The sequence below is a fragment of the Panthera onca genome, chromosome X (genome assembly GCF_046562875.1).
Source record: "Panthera onca isolate mPanOnc1 chromosome X, mPanOnc1 haplotype 2, whole genome shotgun sequence".
NCBI classification, from domain to species: Eukaryota; Metazoa; Chordata; class Mammalia; order Carnivora; family Felidae; genus Panthera; species Panthera onca.
This window is the reverse complement of record NC_138357.1, coordinates 84032185-84056177: the sequence shown is the minus strand read 5'-3', so window position 1 is coordinate 84056177 and position 23993 is coordinate 84032185. Positions and strand designations below refer to the sequence as shown.

The 23993-nt window shown below is 45.9% G+C and overlaps 1 protein-coding gene across 15 annotated transcripts in view; it reads left to right on the top strand.

Annotated features, from left to right (window-relative positions):
* Positions 1-23993, top strand: part of FAM156B (family with sequence similarity 156 member B) — a 71737-nt gene that overhangs the window by 43188 nt on the left and 4556 nt on the right. For 7 of the 15 annotated variants that reach the window (XM_081794129.1, XM_081794120.1, XM_081794122.1 and 4 more), the window contains one exon: positions 21265-22699. In XM_081794129.1, the coding sequence (XP_081650255.1) occupies positions 21369-22025 (657 nt within the window). In that variant the 5' untranslated portion in view covers positions 21265-21368 and the 3' untranslated portion in view covers positions 22026-22699. Of the gene's footprint in view, positions 1-1502; positions 12640-15832; positions 16097-21264; positions 22700-22745; positions 22950-23158; positions 23245-23520; positions 23822-23993 lie in introns of those variants that run through there. The other 8 variants (XM_081794124.1, XM_081794127.1, XM_081794131.1 and 5 more) reach the window with 6 other exon arrangements.

Sequence of the window (23993 nt, the reverse complement as noted above, 5' to 3'; positions counted from 1 at the left end):
TTGGGTTCTAGTGAGGACCCTCTTCAAAGTCACAGATTTGTGGTTGTGTCCTCACATAGTGGAAGGACAAAGGATCTCTGGAACCTCTTTCATAAGGGCCCTAATCCTGTTCATGAGGGCTCTGCCCGAGGGCCTCATCACCTTCCAAAGGCCACACCTCCTAGGTTAGGAGGTATGGGGGTTAGGATTTAACATAGGAATTTTGGAGGAGACATCTTCAAACCATAGCATTATCGATAAATTTTCCTTTCAGTTACTTTTAACTCAATTTACGTATTCATATTTAAAGTGAGATTCCTTTTGACAGTACATAGTTGGGTCTTTCTATTTTTACCTAAAGTGACAAATGAGGTCTTTTAATTGATGTGTAGGCAGTGTACAATCAGTGTGTTAACAGTTTACGTTTAAGTCTTCCATCTGGCTGTATATTTTATCCTATGGATATTTTATTCACATTTTCCTTTCCTATTCCCTCTATAATTTTGGATCAGTTGAACATTTGGTGTTATTCCATTTTATCTCCACAATTGGCTTACTAGTTATATATCTTTAAACATTTTTTCGAAACGGTTGCTCTAGGGTTCTAATATATATTGTTGCTTTTCACACTGTGCCTTCAAATGATATTATACCACTTCCTGTACACTGTCAGAATCGTAGGACTATGTACCTCCATGTCCTTTCTCCCAGCCTTAGTGCTATTGCTTTCTTGCATTTTATTTCTACCAAGGTCGTAAACCCCACAACACATTGTTAGTATTATTTAGATGGTTCTCTTTTACTGAGATTAAATATAAGGAAAAAATTCATATACGCCCGCAACTTTACCACATCCAGCACTATTCAGTTCTTTGTATAGATCCAGATTTTCTTTGGATTTCATTTGCCTTCTTCCTGAGGAACTTCCTTTAACGTGTTGTGTAGGGAAGATCTTCTGGCAATGAATTTTCTCAGCTTTTTTATTTCTTTGAAAGTTTTTGTTTCACCTTCATTTTCAAGAAACATTTGCATTAATCAGAAAATTCTGGCTTGCATGGATTCTGATCAGTCGTCTGCCCATTCTGTCCTGTTTGTTCCCTTGTATGTAATGTGTCTCTTCTTTTCCTTTTCTGTCACAGGATGTCAGTGTTGGTGTTTGAATCAGTCTTTCCATTAGTTGATTGGGCTTGAGTCCTGTGTTGCTATAATCACTTTAAATATAAAATAGACTTGGGAACCTGGGTGGCTCAGTCAGTTGAGCGTCTGACTTCTGCTCAGGTCATGATCTCCTGGTTCGTGAGTTTGAGTCCTGCATTGGGCTCCCTGCTGTCAGCACAGAACCCACTTCAGATCCTTTGTACCCTTCTCTCTCTGCCACTCCCCTGCTTGTGCTCGCTCTCGCGCTCGCTCTCTCTCTCTCTCTCTCTCTCTCTCTCTCTCTCTCTCCCTCTCCCTCAAAAATTAAATAAACATTTAAAAATAAATAAAAATAAATATAAAATAGACTTCAGGTTCCGGGTGCAAGATAGATCAGTATACAAAAATCAATTGTATTTCTGTACATTAGCAGTGAATAATCCAAATAAGTAAGTAAGAAAACAACTTCAGTTACGATAGAGTAAGAAGAATAACATATTTAGGAATTAATTTAACCAAGCAGGTGTGAGAGTTACACACTGAAAATTACAAAACACAGTTGAAAGAGATTAAAGCAAATTTTAAAAAATGGAAAGACTGTGTGTGTTCATCGATTGGGAGACTTGATATTGTTAAGATGGCAACATTCCCCAAATTGATCCAAGCATTCAGTGTAATCCTTATTGATATTCTAACTGCAGCTTTTTAGAAATTGAGAGACTGCTCCTGAAATTTATGTGGAAATTTCATGGACCCAGAATTAATTTAAACAATCTTGCAGAAGACGGCCAAAAGTGGAAGACTCGTGCATTCCCATTTCAAACATTATTTCAAAACTCCAGTAATGAATACAACGTGGTACTGATTTAAGGATACACCCAGAGATAAACAGAATGGCATTGAGAGTCTGGAAATAACCCGTCTGTCTATGGTGAGTTAAGTGTTGACAACAGTGCCAAGACAATTAAATGGGGAAGGAGCAGTCGTTTTAGTAAATGGTGCTGGGACAACTGGATAGTCAACATTTAAAAGAATCAATTTGAATCCAAACCTCGTACCACAGATAAAAATTAAGTCAAAATGGATCCAAGTCCATATGTAAGAACTAACACTATAAAACTTCTTCTGTAAGAGCGTGTAGGAGTAAATCTTTGTGACATTGGGTTAGGTGATGGATTCTTAGCTAGGACATCAAAAGCACAGATAATAAATGAAAAGTTAGGTAAAAATGGCTTCATCAAAATGAGAAAAAGTTTTTGCTTTAAAGGACACCATAAGAAAGTGAAAAAAACAAAAGAATGGGAAAAAGTATTTGTATATCTGATAAGGGCCCAGTAGTCAGAATGTAAAAAGAACTCTTGCAAGCTAAGAGTAAAAAGACAACCCAATTAATAATGGGATAAGGGAGGCACCTGGGGGCTCAGTCAGTGAAGTGACCGACTCTTGATTCTGGCTTAGGTCATGATCTCACGGTTCATGAGAGTAAGCCCCAAATCAGTCTCTGGGCCAACAGCATGGAGCCTGCTTGGGATTCTCTTTCTCGACCCCTCCCCGTTTGAGCATGTGCGTGTGCGCTCTCTCTCTCTCGCTCTCGCTCTCGCTCTCTCGCTCTCTCTCTCTCTCTCTGTCTGTCTCTCTCAATTAAAAAAATGGGCTAAGCATTTGAATAGACATTTCTATTAAAAAAGATCTGCAGATGCCAAATAAGCACATGAAAAGATGCTCAAAAATATTAGTCGTTAGGAAAACAAAAATTGAAAGCACTATGAATTATAACTTTCCACCCTCTAATATGGATATAATTTAAAAAGTGAAAATAACAAGTGTTGGGGAAGGTGTGGAATAATTGAAATCCTCATACATTGCTGGTGAGAATTCAAAATGGCACAGCTGCTGTGGAAAACAGTTTGGCAGCTCCTCAAAAAGTTAAACAGAGCTGCTGTATGACACAGTTATGCCATCATAGGTATATATATCCAAGACAAATAAAGAATAAGCCCCCACAAGAACTTGTGTACGAGTGTTCCTAACAGCATTAATCACAACAGAGTGCCAACAACCCAGTGCCAACCAAATAATGAATATATCACCTGTGGTGATGTATCCATATAGTAGAATATTATCCAGCCATAAGAAGAATGGAGTAGTGATACTTGCTGCAACATGGACGAAAACTGAACACGTTATGCTAAGTGAAAGAAGCCAGACTCAAAGGCCACATAATGTAGGATCCTATTTAGTGGATATGTCCAGAATGGACAAATCTGTAGAGACATAAAGCTGCTAGTAAATGTCCAGGGCTCCTGGGAGGGGGGATTGGGCAGGGACTGCTAATGGCGTAGGGTTTCTTCTGGAATTAGATGTTGGTGATGGTTGGCACAACCATATGTACATAGTAAAAGCCAACAAAAAAGGGTGAATTTTATGGAATGTGACTTACAGCTTAACAAAATGAAAAAAAATTGTAAAGGAAAGCATTTGCTTTTGAATATGATTTTGGCCATTTTAGAAGTACAGTTGCCTACCCCAAAAGATGTAATACGCTGTCCAGGTCTTGCCTTCACCAGTTTGATCATCAGAGGTGACCACTGTAGTCTGATAGGTGTTTCCGTCTTGTCCCTGTTATCAGTATTTACAAATTGCACCTGCACATACATATACACTTACAGACACTGGTTGAGTTAGGATTACCACTGATCTGCTACTCCCCATTTGAAAATAATAATAATAATAATAAAATAAAAATCTCTGGTCAGTACAAATTTGCTCCTCTTATTCTGTTTCAAGGCCAGTGGGTGCTCCATTGTAGGATAGGAACACTTCATCTTTCATTTACCCTCCCAAAGGTCATTGACTACCAATGGCCATTTAGAGCCCACCCCCACTCCCCGAAATTTGCTATTCTCATTGTACACATACTTCTGTGGCTGTGTAAATATTTCTTTAAGACAAGTTAATAGCAATGGAAATTGCTGGATCAAGGAAACCTTTTGCTAAGGAAACATCTCTGAAGTACCTTCTTGTGTGCCTGATACCACTGTATGTGCTGGGGAGACATTAGAGAAGACCCACATATGTTCCTCTTTTCATGAAGCTGAAATTCTACTGAGGGTAGGGACACAGTAGAATCAAATTTTGATAGACGCCGTCAGAGAGCCCTGCAAAGTTCTTTTGCCAAGTCACACTACCCTCGGTGTGACTGGAGTAACAAATGCCCCTTTGCTGGCACCCTAAGCACCCCATTCATGACGTGGGAGATGTAGACAGGAGGCTGGACACTTTATCTCAGGCTCTCTGCAAGATCTTGGCGTATGCAAGTGGAATGATCCCTGTGGGGAGTTTAAGAGTAGTGAGACTATGATGGAAGGATGCAGCGCCCATTAGTTTTATTCCTGGGGAGGAGTGGAGCTGGAGGTGATGTGACCCCATCTGGGCAAATTACCAGGGTGTGGGGTGGCAGGAAAGGGTGAAAGGTTGCTAGAGGAGCAGCAGGTTGTACTTTCCTGTAATAGGATGTACCACTGAAGTCCCAGATGAAGCAGTCTCCTCTGGGAGGTACAGCTGGAGTGAGGGAGTCTTGTGTTCCCAAAGAAACCATTGCGGGCAGGGTGCAGGGGAGCTCACCACCATGCAAGGACCTCCACCTCTCCGGAGGTCACCATCGTCCCACTTCTGGCCCCAGCCCGTCAGCTGTACAGATTCTAACCAAGTAGGGACCAGGGAACATGGAAGAGGAGCACATGAATGGTTTCCTCATGGGTGAGCAGAGCAGAGATTAAGGACCACACTAGACTGGTTAGTCTAGATGGGATTGCCTGCCAGGATCTTCCAAGGAAAAGAATCCCATTGGCTGGAGGTGGGGTGTCCTTCTCAGAGAGTTTATGGGTGCACAGGTGGGGCTTTGAAGAGTGGAGGTGGAAGTGGAGGGTTTGGAATCATGCCGTGGAACCTCAGGCTGCTCACCAGCAAAAGAAGCTGAAGATGCTACCCAGGTCAGTGGGATCACTGGCTTCTCTTAGTCTGTCCTTTAGTCAGTCTTCCTGCAACTTTTTTTTTAACAGTGCTTCCAGGATCCCACTATAGTGAAATGAGCCCAATAACAAATCACTAAATCTTTCTCCAGTGTCCTGTTATGTGTCCACCAGACTATAAGTCTTGGATGGGCAGAGATATTTCAAAGAGGGGCTCATGACCTACTCCAAGCCAGTTTCTTGAGGGAAACAAGGTGCCCTACTCAACCCAGAGAAGTGAACACTTAGAGGATAGGATTTTAAGCATGAGACAGGAGAGATGTTTGAGTGAGGGCAGGCAAGTAAGAGATAGGTGGGTTCTCATGTCCATGAACTTCTCCCCAGTCGTTCCTTAAGCCCTGACTGTATTCACACCTGTGCCTGAAAGGCTGCAGATGCAAGACTGTGTTCCTGGGGGAGGGAAATTCACAATGGCATGAGAGATGGGCCAGTGTGTGTGTCCCCTGAGGAGGACAAGGTGCACGCACCAGGCAGGCCCAAGTCAGCCTCGCCGTGGATTCTGCCACGTGAGCAAATAGGCCTGCTCTGGTGTTGGCTTCATGGTGGGAGATCGGGGGGGGGGGGGGGGAACGTATGCGCCTCACAGTTTGCACAAAGCCCCACAGGAACTGTGGACACCCTCATGCCACCTTCCCCTTTAAAGCAGAATTAGGCATTGAGAGAAGGGGACAGGTTTCCTTTGGGTGGATGGGGAGATGATAAGGTAGAGAAGCGGGTGGAACAGGGGCACCCTCAGTGGTCAGGTAAGTGGTCTGTGGCAGGTCATCCTGGCACGGCAATGTGAACCCCTTCACTATCTCCTTCCCCCACTGGTGTTCACTGGCTTGCAACAGACCTGCTGACTGAAGGTGTCCTTGTGTTTGGGGCTCACATGGACACTGGGAAAATTGGGTGGCTGCAGTGCCTCCAAGGGTTAGGAGCTGAGAAGGCTGAAGAGAGCAGTGTGTTCAGGGTGAATGGGATGAGGGCCAGGCCTTCCACAAGACTGAGAGGGCGTGGATCTACCCTGAGCAGCGTGGGACTGTCCTGTTCTGCCTTCCCCACAGGTTCCGATCCCCACGATGGGGCAATGGCTCCTCAGCAGGAGGGCTCTGGGGCCTTAAGGACAGTGGGAGTCTCCTGAAGATGGCATGAACCCTTCCAACCTAGAAGGTCTCCCCATTTTGATGGGTGGAGGGCTCTACTGTCTGTCAGACATGTGAGCGGGGGCTTCCCTCCTAGTTGTGGCCTGGGACCAGTGCAGCTGAGTCATTGTCCAGAAACAGCCAATGATGGCAAAACCTGGGGTCATTTATCCCTGGGAAAAGAGGTTCCTCACGTGCCTGGATGGGTGCACTGGGATGGGGGCTAATACTGTGGAGACAGCGGTTTCCAAGAAAGGCTGTCTGTAATTCTGTATTTCAGTCTCTCTGTGCTATTCACTCATGGGGCTGGGTGAGACCTCATTGTGTCTCTAATTGACATGTGTCCTGTATGGAGTGACTTTTTGTGTTCAAAAACAAGATGTCGTTTTACGAGCCATTTTGGGGTCCAGGATTTGAGATGTATGAGCTGTGAGAGGGTCTGTGTCCAGTATGGGAGATCACTGAGCTGTGGAGGGTTGTGTGTCCAAGTGAGAGTTGTCTGGGCTGTTAGGGGTCTCTCCTGGTGAGTGAGGTATGTGATCTGTTTTAGGTGCAGCGTGCAGAATGTAAGTTGTCTGGGGCTGTTCCCATTATGTATTTCAGGAATTAGGGTTTGAGCTCTCCTGAGGGTCTCTGTTGAGGTTGGCATATTTGAGCTCCTGGGGGCCCATATTCTAGGTTGTGAGATTGCAAAGGTTATTTGTCATGGGACAGGAGGTATCTGAGCAAGCTTGTGTTCACGGTACAGGTGTTTTGTGCTGTTTGTGTGTCTACATGCAAGGTTGTCAGCTCTGTGATTGTATGGCATCTGTGTGCAAGGTGTAAGGTCTGTGAGCTATTAAGTTTCTATGTTGCAGGTTGTCAGGTTGCTAAAATGCATGTGGATCTGTATTACAGAATTTATCGCCTCTGAGCTGTTTTGTGTCTCTCCTCATATCTCGAGTTCCATAGGAGTTTGAATTCTGTGGGTGGTTTGATATTGTATGTCCAATGCATTGAGGTCTCCTAGCTGCCTTCTCTTGGGTCTGTATCTCATCCACTCCAGCTTCGAACAACCTGGCTTCCTAGTCTAGGCCATTGAGTCAATGTGGTTGGCTTCCCTCAGTGTGTCAATGGGATATTTTGGGTTTTGAGAGCCATAGTGGGAGGCCCATGAAGTATCTGGGAGTCTGTGTCTAGGGTATGATGCTTCAGAGATCTGGGTCCCAGGGTGAGGAAACTCGCCTCTGTCTTCAGTGCTTTCTTCCAGGGATTGACACTTCTGAGCCACATGAGTGTTTATACCCTGATTAGAGAGCCTTTGTCACACACTGAAGTTCATACTTGAGGTATTTGTGGCCTCTTCCTGATGTTTCAGTCTGACAACTGTCCAGAAAGACAGAGCTTGATCTGAGTTGACTGACTGAACTCGTCTGTTCCAGCTCCTAACAGCCTGTCTTCCTTGTCTAGACCATTGACTCTGTGTGGTTAGCTTCCCTGAGACCCTTCCCTAGGGTTGGGTTCTCCCAATCTCGAGCTTTAGCTTACCTATTTCATACAATCTCAAGTACAGTTTTAAATGTAGTCCATATTCAACTAAAAACAGTAGAACCAGTGCTTCCCTAAAAAAAACTATTCACAAAACATTTTGCTGAATCCCAGGAGGTTCCAGGTAAGACACTCCAATAGGAAGTTGTTCACAAATCTGCTCCTTCCAATATGGAATTTTAAAAAATCTTTTCTCTCTGTTACTGGTACCTTGAGAGGCTCGGGCAAGACAGGCCATTCACTTTTAGGTTTTTGACAAAACACCCTAACACTCACACGCGTGTGCACGTAGACACACACACACACACACACACACACACACCGACCCACCCAATACACACATTAGTAGTCAATATAAGGAAATTGTATTGGAAATTTAAATGGAATTCTGTGATTAATTATAAAGCCAAGTTTCTCATCACACTTATATGTCTGCTGCCCAGGATTGGCTGTTTTTCAGCAAACTGGACAACCAAACATGCCTTCTTTTTGTAAATATTATATATTGGAGCTTGTAATCTGATTACAACACTCTAAATAATTGTATACCAGTGTAGGAATGACAGAGCCTATTTTTTGTATGTCACCTCCTAGACAGAATTCCTCAGATGGTTTAATACAGGAGGTGATGCCAAGGAAACAGACTGTTTCTGAACCCGTGGAACACGGACTGGAGCCCAGTTATGGCCTGGGGGCGGGGGGGGGGGGGGTGTCTAGCAATGCCCATGGGAAGTGTCAAACTCGTCTCCACTAAATATGGCATCCTCAATTAGAGAAAGAGAAATATGCCACACACAGGTTGTCAAACCTCAGTTCTGACACTGCAGAGGCAGGCTTCTGAGAAAAACAGCTGTTCTTTCAGAGAGCACTGCTCTTGTGTGGCGCAGAAAGAACGGTGGTCCTGTGACACGAATGCACGCCCGGCTTGTTCTAGGGAGATTCTCCCACTTTTATTCTTAGGTTCCCGCTTTTGCTCTCATGCATGTTCTTTCCCGGGATCCTGTTCCTTCCATCCCTGCGCCAGCGCACCCCCTCCTATCCTCAGCCCCAGGTCTGAACCCCCACCTCCCCAGAAGAGAAGGGCTAAGACCACCGAGAGGGGAAGTCCTCCCGACTTCCTAGAGAGACCAGCCACAGGAGGAGGGGCTGCGGGACTACGTGTGACATCACAGACACGGGACACTATGGAGAAGCCGGGTGCTCCTTAACCTTCCTCGGGCTGCACGGGGCAGGGAGGGACAACGGGGTGCCCCGGGGCGAAGTGGCTTCCTCTCCGTGGGCCGTGGCGTGGGTACTTGGAATCCGGGACTTGTAACCACGCAGGGAGTAGAGAAGGTTGAACCCACCCCAGAGTGACTGTGGCGCACCTGAGTGACTGCACAGGATACATATTTCCTGAGGTGGTAGGGAGAGTTTCCAGGCGCTGCGAGTGACGAGTGACGTTGGGTTACTTCCTTTGTAGGGCGCACGTGTGGCAGGAAGTACCACTTTCAGATCTTTGTGTTCTTACCGGTCATTTTTGCATGCGTGCATACTAGGAAAGAAAAACCAAACTAGTACAGCACCTCACTATTCAGGCTGTTGCAATGCTGAGAGCAGCCCAGATCTGAACATCACACGGTCTGCGCAGGGTGGTTTTGCCTCTTTTCCCCTAAGGATTGAGTAGACCCATTATAGTGGGGGAGATTTAAGGTAGGATGTTTCTGCATTCAGGATTAGTCTCCACGAACAAGAAATGTTTCTCTCTGTGTCTAGCTAGTTTCAGGAGGGCTGACTTCTGATCTCAGTTACATCAGGGAGCTGGAGGGATTGTGTGTCTGGCCCAGTCAGCAAAAGGAGAAAGGTCTGTGTTTGGCCTTGTCGCATGTAAACCCAGGAGCCACCCGACAGACATATGGTAGGGCGTGACAAAGCGTGAGGAGCAAGCCTTTTCTAGGTTAAAGGGGGAAGAGTGGTCTTTTGTGATAAGCCATTTCTGAAACACGAAAGCCTGTCGAGATTTCTTGACTGTGGCTCTCTTCAGGGCTCGAGTGAAGTTCAACATTGTCTGCAGGGTAAAAATGAGCATGGCATGTTTCGTGCCTGTCCAAGCAGATAGCTAGATAAGCAGAGATTCTCTTTTTAACCCTGGAAGTAATCTACACTTGAAGAGCACTTTATAGTTTTAAAAGGTAGTATTTTCTTGATCTAAAAGAAGGAGGCAACCATGAGTCATTATCCTAGAATAGGATCATCATCCTCATCTTACAAATGAGGAAACTGACCACAGGGAGGTGAAGTAACCTGCCCAAAGTCACACAAGGAGTAAGTGATGGGGCCCTGATTCAAATCTTGGTACATATGGCTTCACCACCTGCCTGCAATACAGGCACACACTGTTGGTTTCCAGATCTACACATCCGGCTCTCTCCTGTCCCCTAACTTCACACCTGAGACAACTGACAGGCTCACAGACAGATTGCACTCAACAGGTGCTAGGCACTCTCTGGGACTCTGTAAAGATGACTTTACAGAGAAGAGAACTGTTGGAGAAAGTAGGTCCCAAAGGCTCACCCGCCGCCCTCTGAGGGAGTGAGGCTACAAGAAGAAGACTGGAGGGTCTGAAGGGGGGCTGTGTCTTTGAGGGACAAACTGACAGGCTAACTATCACACGTGATAAACACATTTCTTTTGATTGTTTGTTTTAATGTTTATTTATTTTTGAGAGACAGAGCACTAGCAGGGGAAGGGCAGAGAGTCGGGGAGACACAGAATCCCAAGCAGGCTCCAGGCTCTGAGCTGTCAGCACAGAGTCCAACGTGGGCCCCGAACCCACAAGCCACAAGATCATCACCTGAGCCGAAGTCAGACGCTTAACCTTAACTGACCCACCCAGGTGCCCCTAAACACATTTCTTTGAATTAATTGTTTTTCTTTTAGCACTGCCAAAACACACTGCATGTTGAAAATACACACGGCAGATAAGTAAAGCCAACCAATACATGGATAAGCAGAGAGACTCCCGTTTTGCCTAGGGACTGCCTAACTTGAAAACAGCATTCTGCTGTACAAGTAGAGAACATTATCCTGGACTAAATGAATCAGAAATTAGCTGTGTTTTCTAATTATTAGCATCATTCTCCTATTACAGAGGATGCATCTTAGGCACAGAGAGGCTAGGTCAGCTCCCCCAAGTCACTGAGGTACTAAGTGGTTGAGCCCCACAGGCAATGATACACAACATGTCCAAAAGTGAACGCACCTGCACCCACCCCCACTCCCCATGCATCGGCATCTCCTCCAGTGTTGCCTAACCCAGTGAAAAGCAGCCTTCTACCCAGCTGCTTCGGCCAGCGACTCTTAGAGCCGTCCTTCCTTGCTGCCTCTCTCACCACCCCCTCAAACACCAAGTCCGTCCAGTCCAACCTCCTACGTCCTTCAAAATAAGATCTTGACACTTACTTCCATCACTACAGTTAGTTCCCTAGGCCACATGACCCTCCTCTCTGCTTGATAACTGCCACCAATATTAACCCTTGGCCACAAATTTCTTCATCCCGCTACCTGAGGGACCATTCTTAAATCCTAATCTGGTCTTGTGTACCCTGCTCAAAACTCTGCAGGGTCTTCCTGCTGTTCTTGGGATAACGTCCAGCCTCCTGGACCAGGCACAGCAGGCCTTGCCTACCCTCAAATGCCTCATCTTCAGCAGATGGCCTCCTCCACCCCCACTTCATATTCCAGCCAACTTAAACCTCTTTCTGTTCAGTAGATGGCCACTGGGCTCGGGCACTCTCTCTCCTCCCTGCGTCTCCTGTCCCCAGCCTTCATTTGCCTGATTCCTACTGATGTTCAAGCAAGCTATCAGGTTAAGTAGAGAGCGATTTCCATTTAACCCTAGGAATCCCTGGATGAAACGGCACTGTTAATAAAACTTTTTACTGAAAAGTGATGGAGATTTCATTATAAATTCTCCCAAATAGATGTTTTACCCTGGTTCACAGTGAGTTAATTGGAGATCCAATCTGACAGCACAGTTGTTCTGGAAAAGGCTTCCTTGCTAGGAATAGGATGACACACAGCAAAGATCTCATCTCCTTTCATATGGATCCTTTGATGCACTTGGACACGGAGTTTGGAATGTGTCACAAACTTTCCCAATGTGAAGGGGCCCTGCCTTCCAGTGAGGAGGGATAAGCAGAAACGTGGAAAGAATATGTCACTTTATGGCACCTTTGACCCAAGAAATTAAATGCCTTCCACTACTTCCCTTGGACTTTGTTTTGATAATGTTTCACTCTGAGTTGCAGCCTGAGTTTCTGTTGGGACAAGAGAAAGTGTACTAACTAATCTTCCTTTTACAAGGGGTTTGGTCTGTTAGTCCCTGTGGCCATCAAGGAGGCAAAGATCAGCTGCTGCTCACTATTGGAGCCCTCTAAGGGATCCTGACAGTGCCTTCATAGAACTCCTTAGGGGTCCCTACCAGGTGCCAGAAACCCCTGGAGGAAAGTTTGTCAGTTCCTGTGGGGTCCAGGGGGCAGCAGCACCCCCTGCTGGTTCTGTCTTGTCATAGACTCAACTGTGAGCATTAACCTCATTCACTGTAACTCCTCTGCCTAGGCATGAAATGAAGTGTGTCCCTTGGACAAGAGAAAAGATGGAACCACCGGTCCAGCCACCACCACAACCCCCAAACCCGAACCTCAGCCAGAGGCGTGGACTAGAGTCCCAAGGTCCTGGCATACTTGCTCCATGCTGACATGTCCCTCACACAGGGCACCGTGTGACTGTCTCTTCTGCAGCCTGGCTGTTGAGGAGCTCAGCTGTGCTGGTATATACAGTTTTATTACCCAAACACTCAGGTAAGTGTCAAAGCCCACTGTAGACAAGGAAACAAACGGAAAGGTTTAGGTCGCTGGTGCAGGAAAGGGTGGATCTGGGCATCACACCTCCGTTTCGCCTGACTCCAAAGCCCGACTTTGCACTCACAGTGATATTCCTGGATTGTGTTTCAGCTGCTGAAATGCATATATTGTTCCAGTATTGTATAGTCATCATGGTCCCAACACCTGTCCACCTTGAAATGGAGGTACTCAGCAACCTTGGAGGGTTCTAAGATTTTGTGCCTGTCCTCCGATGAGCTGCCCTGAAGCCAACAGACCTGGAGTCCCTTGGCATGGAAGGCTTGCCTCAGAACCAACAGCCAAGCAGGACTTCAATGTCCAGGGCTCCCCCCGTGGAGCGGTACTTTGCCATGTTAGAGAGCCTTTGCAAGCAACCCCACCACCCAAATTAGGTCTCTACCTGTCTCACTGGTGACCAGGTGTTACAAATTGAGAGGCAAGCAGAGGAAGTGCTTTTAGTAGCTGCATCACAGCCGTAGCACTGACCAGACCCCACTGGTGATTTGAAGCCCAGTAGCCCAAGGACTGCAGTCCGACTCTAACTAGGTGTCTCTCTGTTCTTCGGCGTGCGTGTCTGTACACTGTGGGTGAGCAAAGTGCCTGTGTCATCAGCCTCCCCAGCCTTGAGAGGTGTGTCCTGACCAAACACACACACATACACTTAAGTAGGGGTAAGAGGCCCTCCTCTGTGTCCCTAAGGTACTGTGATTTCAATTCTGCCACTGCTCTTCTCACACAATGTGCAGTGGTCATCTGCTTGCAGACTACACCCTGTGTGATCCCTGTGTCCCCACTGAGTCCAGTGAACTGACACATGAATTCGGGTGGTGCTTAGAACATGTTTCTTCAGCGAAGGAGGGACCTTCACCCAGGGTCCTTCATCCCAAAGGGCAGCTCGTGTACCGGTTATGACACAGGAGGATGGAGTAAACGGGACATCTCTGTACTCAGATTCTCTGTGAGGAGGAGGAAGATTGGATCTTTTGTACCATCTCTAATTCCAGAAACTTAAAGAGGCTATAGAGGGATTTTCAATGTGTGGGTCACTGTTGCCCCATCGGCCACAGTTCTGGTCTCACAGTGGAACTTGGGTCAAGATCCTTGGAGCTCCAGGCAACTCAGAGAATGTTTTCCAAGTCCCGAGCGACTGGTGCACAGAGTAGGTGCCCACAGTGATCTGTCCAGTAGGTGGATTGTTGAGTGAATTAAGGCTGCTAGTTAAATATGGGATGCTCTGGCAAGAGCACAAATCGCCTTGGGGGACGGGACATGAACACACGGGTGAAGGCTGTGTCAATCCAGGTGACTGCTGTCAGCCTCACAAGAAGGCGCTCCTCCTCACTGTCCTTCCAGCTCTTTGTCCAAACCTGCCTCTTCTCTAAGTGGTCCTCTCCATGTCCCTTCTCTGCCTAACTTACAGCCCGATACAGGCTGTCATTCGGCATCTGTGATCCTTGGGTGTCCTTTGCAGTCCAGCTGACTGAACAGAAGCTGACTCAGCACAGCAGGATCTAGTGCCTGTCACCCGTTGTTCTCCCCTGCTTTCTGTTAGACTCTCACTCCCTTCCCCTACCCCCCAGCTGCTCCAGCCTTCTGGCAGTATCTGCACTGTTTCTGGAAGCCTCTGCCTCAGACACTTCTTCCCAACTGTTCCCTCTTGACAGGAAAGTCCTGACCCCAGAAATGTGCTTGTCAGATTCCTCTCCCTGTTCACAATGTTTGTTGAAAGGTCACCTCTTCGTGAACCCTGAATTCACACCCTTGGGGATACTTTCTAGGTTCTGCTTTTGGGGCTGACAGATCATCTGGAGAGGCATTGCCAGCAAACGTGCGGGGGCCTGGGTCTAAGAGCCAAAGAGTTTGTCTAGAACCAAAGAGAAGAACCTGGAGAATGTCCTAGTATTCTGACTAAAAGGCAGAGGGGCACCCAAGAAAACGGGAGGTCAAATTATCACCGAAGGCAGGCCAGCCCCTGAGCAGCTCCTCAAATGAGTGGAATTGTGTTCATGCATCACTTGTAGCCTGAACCATGGGCCCTGAATGCTGAGGGAAGATCCCTGCTCTCCAGTAGCCATAGTCTGACCAGAAACTCAGAGGATAAGGCCCTGCCTGCAATAGCTGAGTGCCTGTTGTCTTTGGGGCCACTATGTCCAGACCTGGCCATGCAGCTTCTGTTGTTCTAAGATGGGGATGGCAGTACCTGCCTTCCTTGCTTCCAGGGCTCTTCTGACAAACACAAGATGGAAAGCGCGCACACACACACACACACACACACACACACACACACAAAGATCAGAGAACTGGAAAGAACCTAGGTCCTTGATGGCGTCACCAGACCCCAGAATATGCCCCGCCTGCACCCACCCTTACTTCTGATTTCATTCTGTGTGATTGTGAATTGCCTTTGTGATTAGACCTGTTTGAGGAGGGGTTTCCTCTTTACTCACAGCACAAAGCAGACTTCTGGATATGGGGAGCATCGTGGGGTTTGGTTTTCTTTTCTGTGGGAGCCATGTCGTGTCGTGGGTAAGGGCACAAGCTCTGTTCCTAAACAACCTTCCTTCCAACTCAGTTCTGCCACTTGCAGTCCTGCCATTTTGAGAAGTGTACCTGGCCCTGTGCCTTACTATCCTCACCTGTGAAATGGGCTTATTATTCTTAATAGTGACAATACCAAGCAGAGAGGGTTGCATTTGTGAATACATAATGAGGTAATGCAAGGATGGTTCACAGAATTGCATCTGCCACATTCCCTATCTTTACACCTACTGATGCTGCCATGGGAGAGGTGGCAGGTCAGGCTTTACACCACGTGAGCTAGAGCAAAGAACATAAAGATCACATTACACGTCTGTGTTCAGCCCTAGAAACTCTCCTCCTCTGCCACACATTCTCATCCTTTGCGTCATGCACGGACGATCCGTCACCAGAGGGCTGACTCTCCCACCTGTGGACCACAAATACACACCGTCTTACACTGTGTGCATCAATCCAGTACACTCCAGTTATGTCCTCAGATAGCCTGCCCTGGTCCTGGTGCCGGGGTGGGGGTGGGGGGTACCCCAGGGCAGGTAACGGAGCACATGATGTTCCCTTACACCCACACGGCATCGGAAGCTGTCTGCATCCTAGTGCCTGCCTTTCTTTCCAGACTCACCTCCCTCCGCCCTAAAATTCGGATTACACTCACACTGGATTCCAGGGCAGACCCTGCCACTTCAGTCTCTCTCCTTCAGCCTCAAATTCCTCCTGGTTAAAGGCAATAATCCTGCCTACTCAAGGTTTGTTGGGAGACCTCCAGGAGACAACAAATGTAAAACACCTAGCTGACGTTAGCTGGCACATGGAAGGCACTGGATAAGAAACAGCATTATCTATTTCGCTTCTTTAATCCACAGCACCTGGAATGCAAAGGGTAAGATTTCCTCCTTTTATACGGCTGAATAATATCCCATTGTATAGATGTGTCACACTTCCTTTATCCATTCCACTGTTGATTGACAGGATTGTTGTTTCCATTATCCTGGCTACTGCGATTAATGCTGCAGTAAATATGGGAATGCAGACATCTCTGAGAGGCTGGCTTGAGTTCTTTTGGATATATGCCCAGGAGTGGGATGCTGGACCAGATGATGGGTTTTTTGGCGGTTTGTTTGTTTGTTTGTTTGTTTTTAGTTGTTTTGGAGGGGACATCTGGATACGAACAAGATCATATGATAGTTTTAATTTTTTGAGGAACCTCCATACTGTTGTCCATTGTGGCTGCACCAGTTGCGTTCCCACCGACAGTGTACGAGGGTTCCAGTTTTCTGTATACTCTCCAACACTTGTGATCTGCTCTTTGTTAGTTTGTTTGACAATAACCATCCTCACGTGTCACATGTGTGACGTGACATCTCATTGTGGTTTTGATTTGCCTTTCCCTAATGCTTAGTGAAGGGGAGCATCATTTCATATACCTTTTGGCCATTTGTATGTCTTCTTTGGAGAAATGTCTATTCAAATCCTTTGCATATTTTTAAATTGGTTTGTTTGTTTTCTTACTATTGAGTTAGAAAAGTTTATTATAAATATTGAAAATTAACCCTTATCAGATACATGGTTTGCACATCTCTGCCCATTTTGTAGATTGCTTTTTCAGTTTGTTGATGTTTTCCTTTGCTGTGCAGAAGCTTTTAAGTTTGATGTAGTCCCACTTGGCCGTTTTTGCTTTTTCATGACTGTGCTTTTGGTGTCGTTTCCATGAAATCACTTGCCAAGACCTGTGTCACACAGATGTTCCTTTATGTTTTCTTCCAGGAAGTTTTACAGTGTCACGTCTTATACTTAATCTTCAATCCCTTTGGGGTTGATTTTTGTGTGTGGTGTAACGTAGGGTCCAATATCGTCCTTTTTGCACGTGGGTGTCCAGGTTTCCCGGCACCATTTGTCCAAGAGACTGTCCTTTCCCCATTGCGTATTATTGGCACCCTTGTCAAGATCAGCTGACTGTACATGCGTGGGTCTATTTCTGGGTTCTCTTCTGTCCCATTGGCCAGTGTCTGTCTTTCTGTCACTACCATACTGATTTACTTACTGTAGCCTTGAAATATGTTTTGAAATGAGGAGGGTGGGTACCTCCAACTTTGTTCTTCCTGCAGGTTGCCTTGGCTGTTCTGGGTCTTCTGTTGTTTCATATGCATTTTAGGATTGTTTTTCTAAACTTGTTTTTCTAAAATTGTTTACTGAAAAATGCCATTTGGTTTTGAGAGGAATAGCATTGAGGCTATCATTTTTCTTTTTAATCTTTCATCTTCAACTATAGATTACATTGATTGATTAATCAGTTATATTCTAAATCTGAGGATTGCATTAGTTGGTTTTCAATTATTGAACCACCTTTGCTTTCCTGAGCTAGCCCACTTGATCATGCTGTTTTTCCTTTGAATATGTTGCTGGATTCCATCTGCTAGTATTTTGTTGAGGAATTTTGTTCTTGTGCTAAGGAAGAATATTGGTCAGTACTTTTCTTGGTATCAGTGAAATGCTAGCCTCATAAAATCACTTGCAAGTATTTCCCCCACTTCTGTTTCCTGGAGGACATTGTGTAGAATTTGTGTGTGAGTGTTTTTATTCCTGTCGATATTTGGTAGAATTCACTGGTGATACCATGTGGGATTTTCATCATAGGCTTTTAACAACTGATTCAGTTTCTGTAAATGGCACTGAAATATGCATGTTCTTTCACCTTGGGTAAGTTTTGGTGGTTTATGGTTTTTGAGTAATCAATCCATTTGCACATTGTTGCATTTATGTATGGAGATTTTCATGTAATATTAATAATATCGTTTCTCTCATATTTCCTGGGTCTCTAGTGAAATCTCCTCTTTCATTCCTCTTGTTAGTAACTAATTTCTTCTCTTTCTCTCTCTCTGTCTCTCTCTCTTTCCAGTTTTATTGAGATATAATTGACAGCACTGGATAAGGTATAAAGGATAATAATCAGACTCACATATATCATGAAATGGTTACCATAGTAAGTTTAGTTGACATCCACCATCTCAGAGACACAAAAAGAAGAAAAAGAAACCAATGTTTTCCTTGTGAAGAGAACTCTTAGGATTTACTCTCTTAACAGTTTCATTTATATCACATAGCAGTGTTAACTATAGTCATCATGTTGTACATTATATTTCGTTATTTATCTTATTTTTCTTATACCTGGAAGTTTGTTTCTTTTGGCCATCATCCTCCAATTTTCTTCTCCCTCCCCAAATCACCACCTCTGACAACCACAAATCTGATAGCTTTTTCTGTATATTTGGAAGTTTCCTTTTCAATTCCATACATAAGTGAGATAATGCCCTCAAGGTCCAACTATGTTGTCACAAATAGCAGGATTTCCTCCTTTTTATGGCCAGATAGTGTGTGTGTGTGTGTGTGTGTGTGTCTGCCTGCCTGCCTGCCTGCGTGTCTGTGTATTTACTTGATCCATTTATCCATCAAAGATGCTTAGGCTGTGTCGATATCTTGGCTATTGTAAATAATACTGCTATGGACATAGGGGTAAAGATACATCTTTGACATTGTGGTTTCATTTCCTTCAGATATACTATCAGAAGTGGAATGTCTGTATCATATGGTAGTTCTATTTTTAATTTTTTGAGAAACCTCCATACTGTTTTCCATAGTGGCTGCACCAATTTACATTCCCACCAAAAGTACACAAGTATTCTTTATTCTGCACATGGAAGCTGGCATTTTTATCTCTTGTATTTTTGATGCTAGCCATTCTAACAGGTGTGAGGTGATACCTCATTGTGCTTTTTATTTGCATTTCCCTGATGATTGGTGGTTTGCAGCAGCTTTTCCTGTACCCATTGGCCATTTGTATGTCATCTTTAGAAAAATGTCTGTTCATAGCCTTTACCCATTTTTACTTTATTTTATTTTATTTTATTTTATTTTATTTTATTTTATTTTATTTTTTTAATGTTTATTTATTTTTGACACACAGAGAGAGACAGAGCATGAGCAGGGGCGAGGACAGAGAGGGAGAGGGAGACAGAATCAGAAGCAGGCCCCAGGCTCTGCGCTGTCAGCACAGAGCCCGACGCGGGGCTCGAACTCACCGCGAGATCATGACCTGAGCTGAAGTTGGATGCTCAACCGACTGAGCCACCCAGGCGCCCCACCTTTACCCATTTTTAAATTCGATGATTAGTTGTTGTTGTTGTTGTTGTTTTTTTCAGTTTATTTTGTTTTGTTTTTGCTGTGGAGATGTATGAGTTCTTTATATTTTGGATATTAAATCCTTGTCAGATATACGGTTTGCAAATATTTTGTCCCATTCCATATGTTGTCTTTTCACCTTGGTGGTTTCCTTAGTGTGTAGCTTTTTAGTTAGATATAGCCCCACTTGTTTTTGATTTTGTTGTTTGTGCCTTGGGTGGTATATCCAAAAATCCATTGCCAAGACCCGTGTCAGGGAGCTTTGTCGTTATGTATTCTTCTAGCAGTTTTAGTTTCCAGTCTTACATTTAAGCCTTTAATCCATTTCAAGCTAACTTTTGTGAGTGTAAGATAGGAATCCAGCTTTATTCTTTTACATGTGAATAGTCCATTCTCCCAGCAGCATTTATTGAAGAGACTGTCTCTTTATCCATTGAGTATTCTTGACTCTGTTGTCAAATATTAGTTGGCCATACATGCATGGGGTTACTTCTAGGCTCTCGATTCTGTTCTGTTAGCCCACGTGTCAGTTCTTATGCCAGTAACACACTGTTCTTATTACTCTAGCTGTGTAGTATGGCTAGAAGTCAGAAGTGTGATGTGTCTTCTTTGCTCTTCTCTTTTTTTTTCTTCTTCAGTCCTGTAGAGGTTTATCAATTTTATTGATTATTTCAAAGAAGCAACTCTTTAAAAAAACGTTTACTTATTTATTTTGGGAGATAAAGAGCATGTGAGCGGGGAAGGGGCAGAGAGAGAGGGAGAGAGAGAATCCTAAGCAGGCTGTACAATGTCAGCCCAGAGCCTGACATGTGGCTCAATCCCACGAACCTCGAGATCATGACCTGAGCTGAAATCAAGTGTCAGACGCCTGACTGAGCCCGCCAGGCACCCCATCAAAGAAGCAACTTTTTTTTTTAACGTTTATTTATTTCTGAGACAGAGAGAGACAGAGCATGAATGGGGGAGGGTCAGAGAGAGAGGGAGACACAGAATCTGAAACAGGCTCCAGGCTCCGAGCTGTCAGCACAGAGCCCGACGGGGGGCTCGAACTCACGGACCGCGAGATCATGACCTGAGCCGAAGTCGGACGCCTAACCGACTGAACCACCCAGGCGCCCCAAAGAAGCATCTTTTAATTTGAGTTTCTCTAATCTGTCTTGTTAGAAATTTCATTGATCTCTGTTCTTGTATTTTAGTAAAATTCTTACTGCTGCTTACTGAGGATTACGAAATGACTTCCCTAGGTTTGAACATCCTTTTTACCTAGATAAAAGCCAGTGAAAATTCAAAAGAATGTGTCACCATGGTGGAAATTTTAGCCATTGTCTCCTTTTGGAAAGTACATGGACACTTACGAGTATAGCAGATGCTGGTCACACATGGAGTGTTCTTAAAATTATGGTTGAATGGTTATAAAAAGTCGGCAGGGTTGACTGAGCTTGCGCCATGCTTCAGGCTCCCTATTCATTCATTCTCTGTCGTCTCTCTCTGTCTCTCTGTCTCTCTCTGTCTCTCTCTCTCTCCCCCCCCCCCCTTGCTCACTCGCGCCCTCTGTCTCTCTCTTTCAACAACAACAACAACAACAACAACAACAAAAAGTGGGCAGGGGATTCACATGGTTGACTGCAGGGCACCATTTTTCATTACCTGTGATGTGATTTTGATGATTAATCTCATGCCTGAGATCCTGATTATATGCCATCCGAATTCTGAGCTTGGAAATGTATACTCTTATTTAAAGCCCAGAACCATCGTAGGGAGTAGGGCTCATTATTATCCCCATTTAACAGATAGGAAGCTGAGGCTCAGAAACGTTAAGTCAGATGAATAATAACGGAGTTTTCTTTCTTCTTTTATCACCATTTGATGTAGTCTGGGTCCTTCTGGCCACACACCTCCCTTGCTAGCTTCCAGCTCTTTGATAACCTTTGTCTTCAGCTTCCTGTCTAGACCAAGGGCCAGGTGGAGCTGTGAGCATGGACCACACCTCCATGGATCCACTCCGGAAATGCAGCTCAACACTGATTTCTGAGTCTTCCCCGATGATCTCTGAAGAGACCTCCCGGGAAGTCACGGCAGCCTCCTCTCCTTCCTTCTCGGAACTGCTTATGATGGGCCTGGGTGACCTCAAAACCAGTCCTGGCACCAAATACCCTGCCCCTCTTCCAGAGGGGCTGCTCCAGCAGCGCTACAGAGATGAGAAAACCCTACAAGAGAGGCGGTGGGAAAGGTCAGCGTCCCCTCAGAGGAAGAAAACCCTTCTGGGGCACATGAGACGGCGGCACCTCGATCAGGTGGCACCTTATCGGGTGGAGAGGAAAGCCAGGATCTCCTCCTCAGGTGATAGAGATCAGAACAGATTCAGATGCGAATGTCGATACTGCCAGAGCCATAGGCCAAATGTCTCTGGGATGTCTGCAGAGAGGAAAGGGGCCCCCCATGCTTCCTCCTGGGAGACACTGGTACAGGGCCTCAGCGGCTTGACCCTCAGCCTGAGCACCAGCCGACCTGGCCTGCTGCCCGAAGGGGTGCTCCAACAGCAGGAAAGAGACGAGAAGCTCCAACTGGAGATGCAGCAGGAAAGCAAAAGGATGTTTCAGAGGCTCCTAAAGCAGTGGTTGAAAGAAAACTGAGGCTCTCATCCTCACGTGACACGGGTCTGAATGGCTCCAGACATGATCCTGAGCGTGGATTTCTTTTGGGGACCAACCAGTAAGCAGTCGTCAGAGAAGTGACAAGAGCAGCGTTGATGACTGAAAATTCGATCGGCGTGAGCCCTCATCCAATCCCAGGAAGGTCCTGTCTTTCCTACCTTGAATTTGTGGATCCCTGTGGGGCTTTCTATGGGACACCGCATACCCCAGGGGTCCGCAACTTCCTTATTATGGCTCCCGTGATGCATGTTGTCACTTTCCCACCCCGAACTCTGCCTCTCCTCCCTGCCTTGTTGTCAGTACAGTAGAGAGCTTCTCTGTAGCATGAATGCCCCATTGTCGATGGCCATGTGCTTTTGTGCCATTTCACGGACTGCCTCCCAGCAGCAGCACTGGTCTGCTGGAATGGACGTGTGCTGAACGGAGATCCACTTTCAAGAGACTGACGCTAAAGGAGGTGCAGAAAGGGACCTGGAACTGGAACTTGGTGGTTCACTATTGTGTTGTCTGTGTAAGCCGTTATGAGTATGCTGAGCTAAATGTAGAACATTGTTTCCCTGCTTTATAACACGGATGGTATTCCCCTCGAAGGAATTTCTGACCCGTTACCTCATCATCCTTGCCAAATAAATATACATATAAAAAAAACCTAACTTTTGCATTCAGGTTCTTTATCCATATTGGGTTGTTCTTTGTCAGGTGTGAGGTCACCGCATTTAAATTCTAGAGCAGCAGATCACAGTTTATCAGGAGGTTTGGAGCCAGGCCTAGAGGGCACCAGGGAACACCATCGAGTCACCGTTTGCAGCCCTGCAGCACGAGCAGCCTTCGGATCATCCGGGCAGAGCAAGTTGAAGAGTCTTCCTGCCCACAGAGAGCTGGAAGCACAGCCCACCGCCCACGGTATGAGGTCCTGGGGGATGGTGCCGGCCCCCCTGGCGTAGCATCTCCAGGGGCTGTACCTTGTTGCCCGGTGTCCCTGGGTTGGGGAATGCGAACAGCAGTTTCATGCCTGCATCACGGAGTCATTTCAGAGTCGTTTGGGGACTTACATGTGTGCCTTTTCATTTCAGGAGGCATTAATGAGGCATCATCCTTCTTCCTCCCCACAGATCCAGTGCTGTGTAACCCAGGAAGTGCCCGTGCAGTCCCTCTGAACTACAGAGAAAGTCTGCTTGCGCCCAGTCTCCGTAATTAGGTAATGTCCAGAGCTGTGTTGCTGCAAACATCTGTGAGTCTTCTGCAGACAGAAGTGGCTTCAGAGCAGGTGTGTTTATTATGTTCTGAACGTGTGATCTCTCCAGAGAGCTTGGTGCTCAGGTGACCCTGCCAGGCTCGTGTCCCACTTGACAGGAGAAGGTAAACAAAGCAGGGATGTTCTTCCTTGAAACTCTGAGGCCTAAATTTACACTGGTCGTTTGGGGTGTGGTTAGCAGGATAACATGCGCATTTCACTTTATTGATCTTCTCCTAGGTATCAGACAGTATTCTACATGTCTCCATATATCAGCTTATGGAATCCACTCCCAGAACCCATCATTGAGCAAGACTTCGATCTCACTTTGTGTGTGAAAAGCAGAGTACAGAGAGGTCAGGTGAGTTGCTCAGTGTCGCAGAGGCACTGAAGGAGAGGGTGACAGGCAAACCTAGGCGGACTGAATTCAGAACATGACTCCTAACCAGCTCACCAACGTTAACCTCTATAGAGGCCGGGGGTGAAGTGCGGAGAACCAGTCACTTTGGTGGACGTTTCCCAGCTGGAAGCCTCAGGTCTGGTAAGATACCTCCTTGAATCCTCCCCATAATGCACTAGGGCAGGGGCACTCCTACCCACCTGGCAGAGTTCAAGGAAGTCATAAAGAGATGGCTTTACTGCAGCAGCCACACCAACCACAGACAGATGTTTAGCCACTCGTTAAGGTTTCATCGTCTCACCCTTGCCTCCCC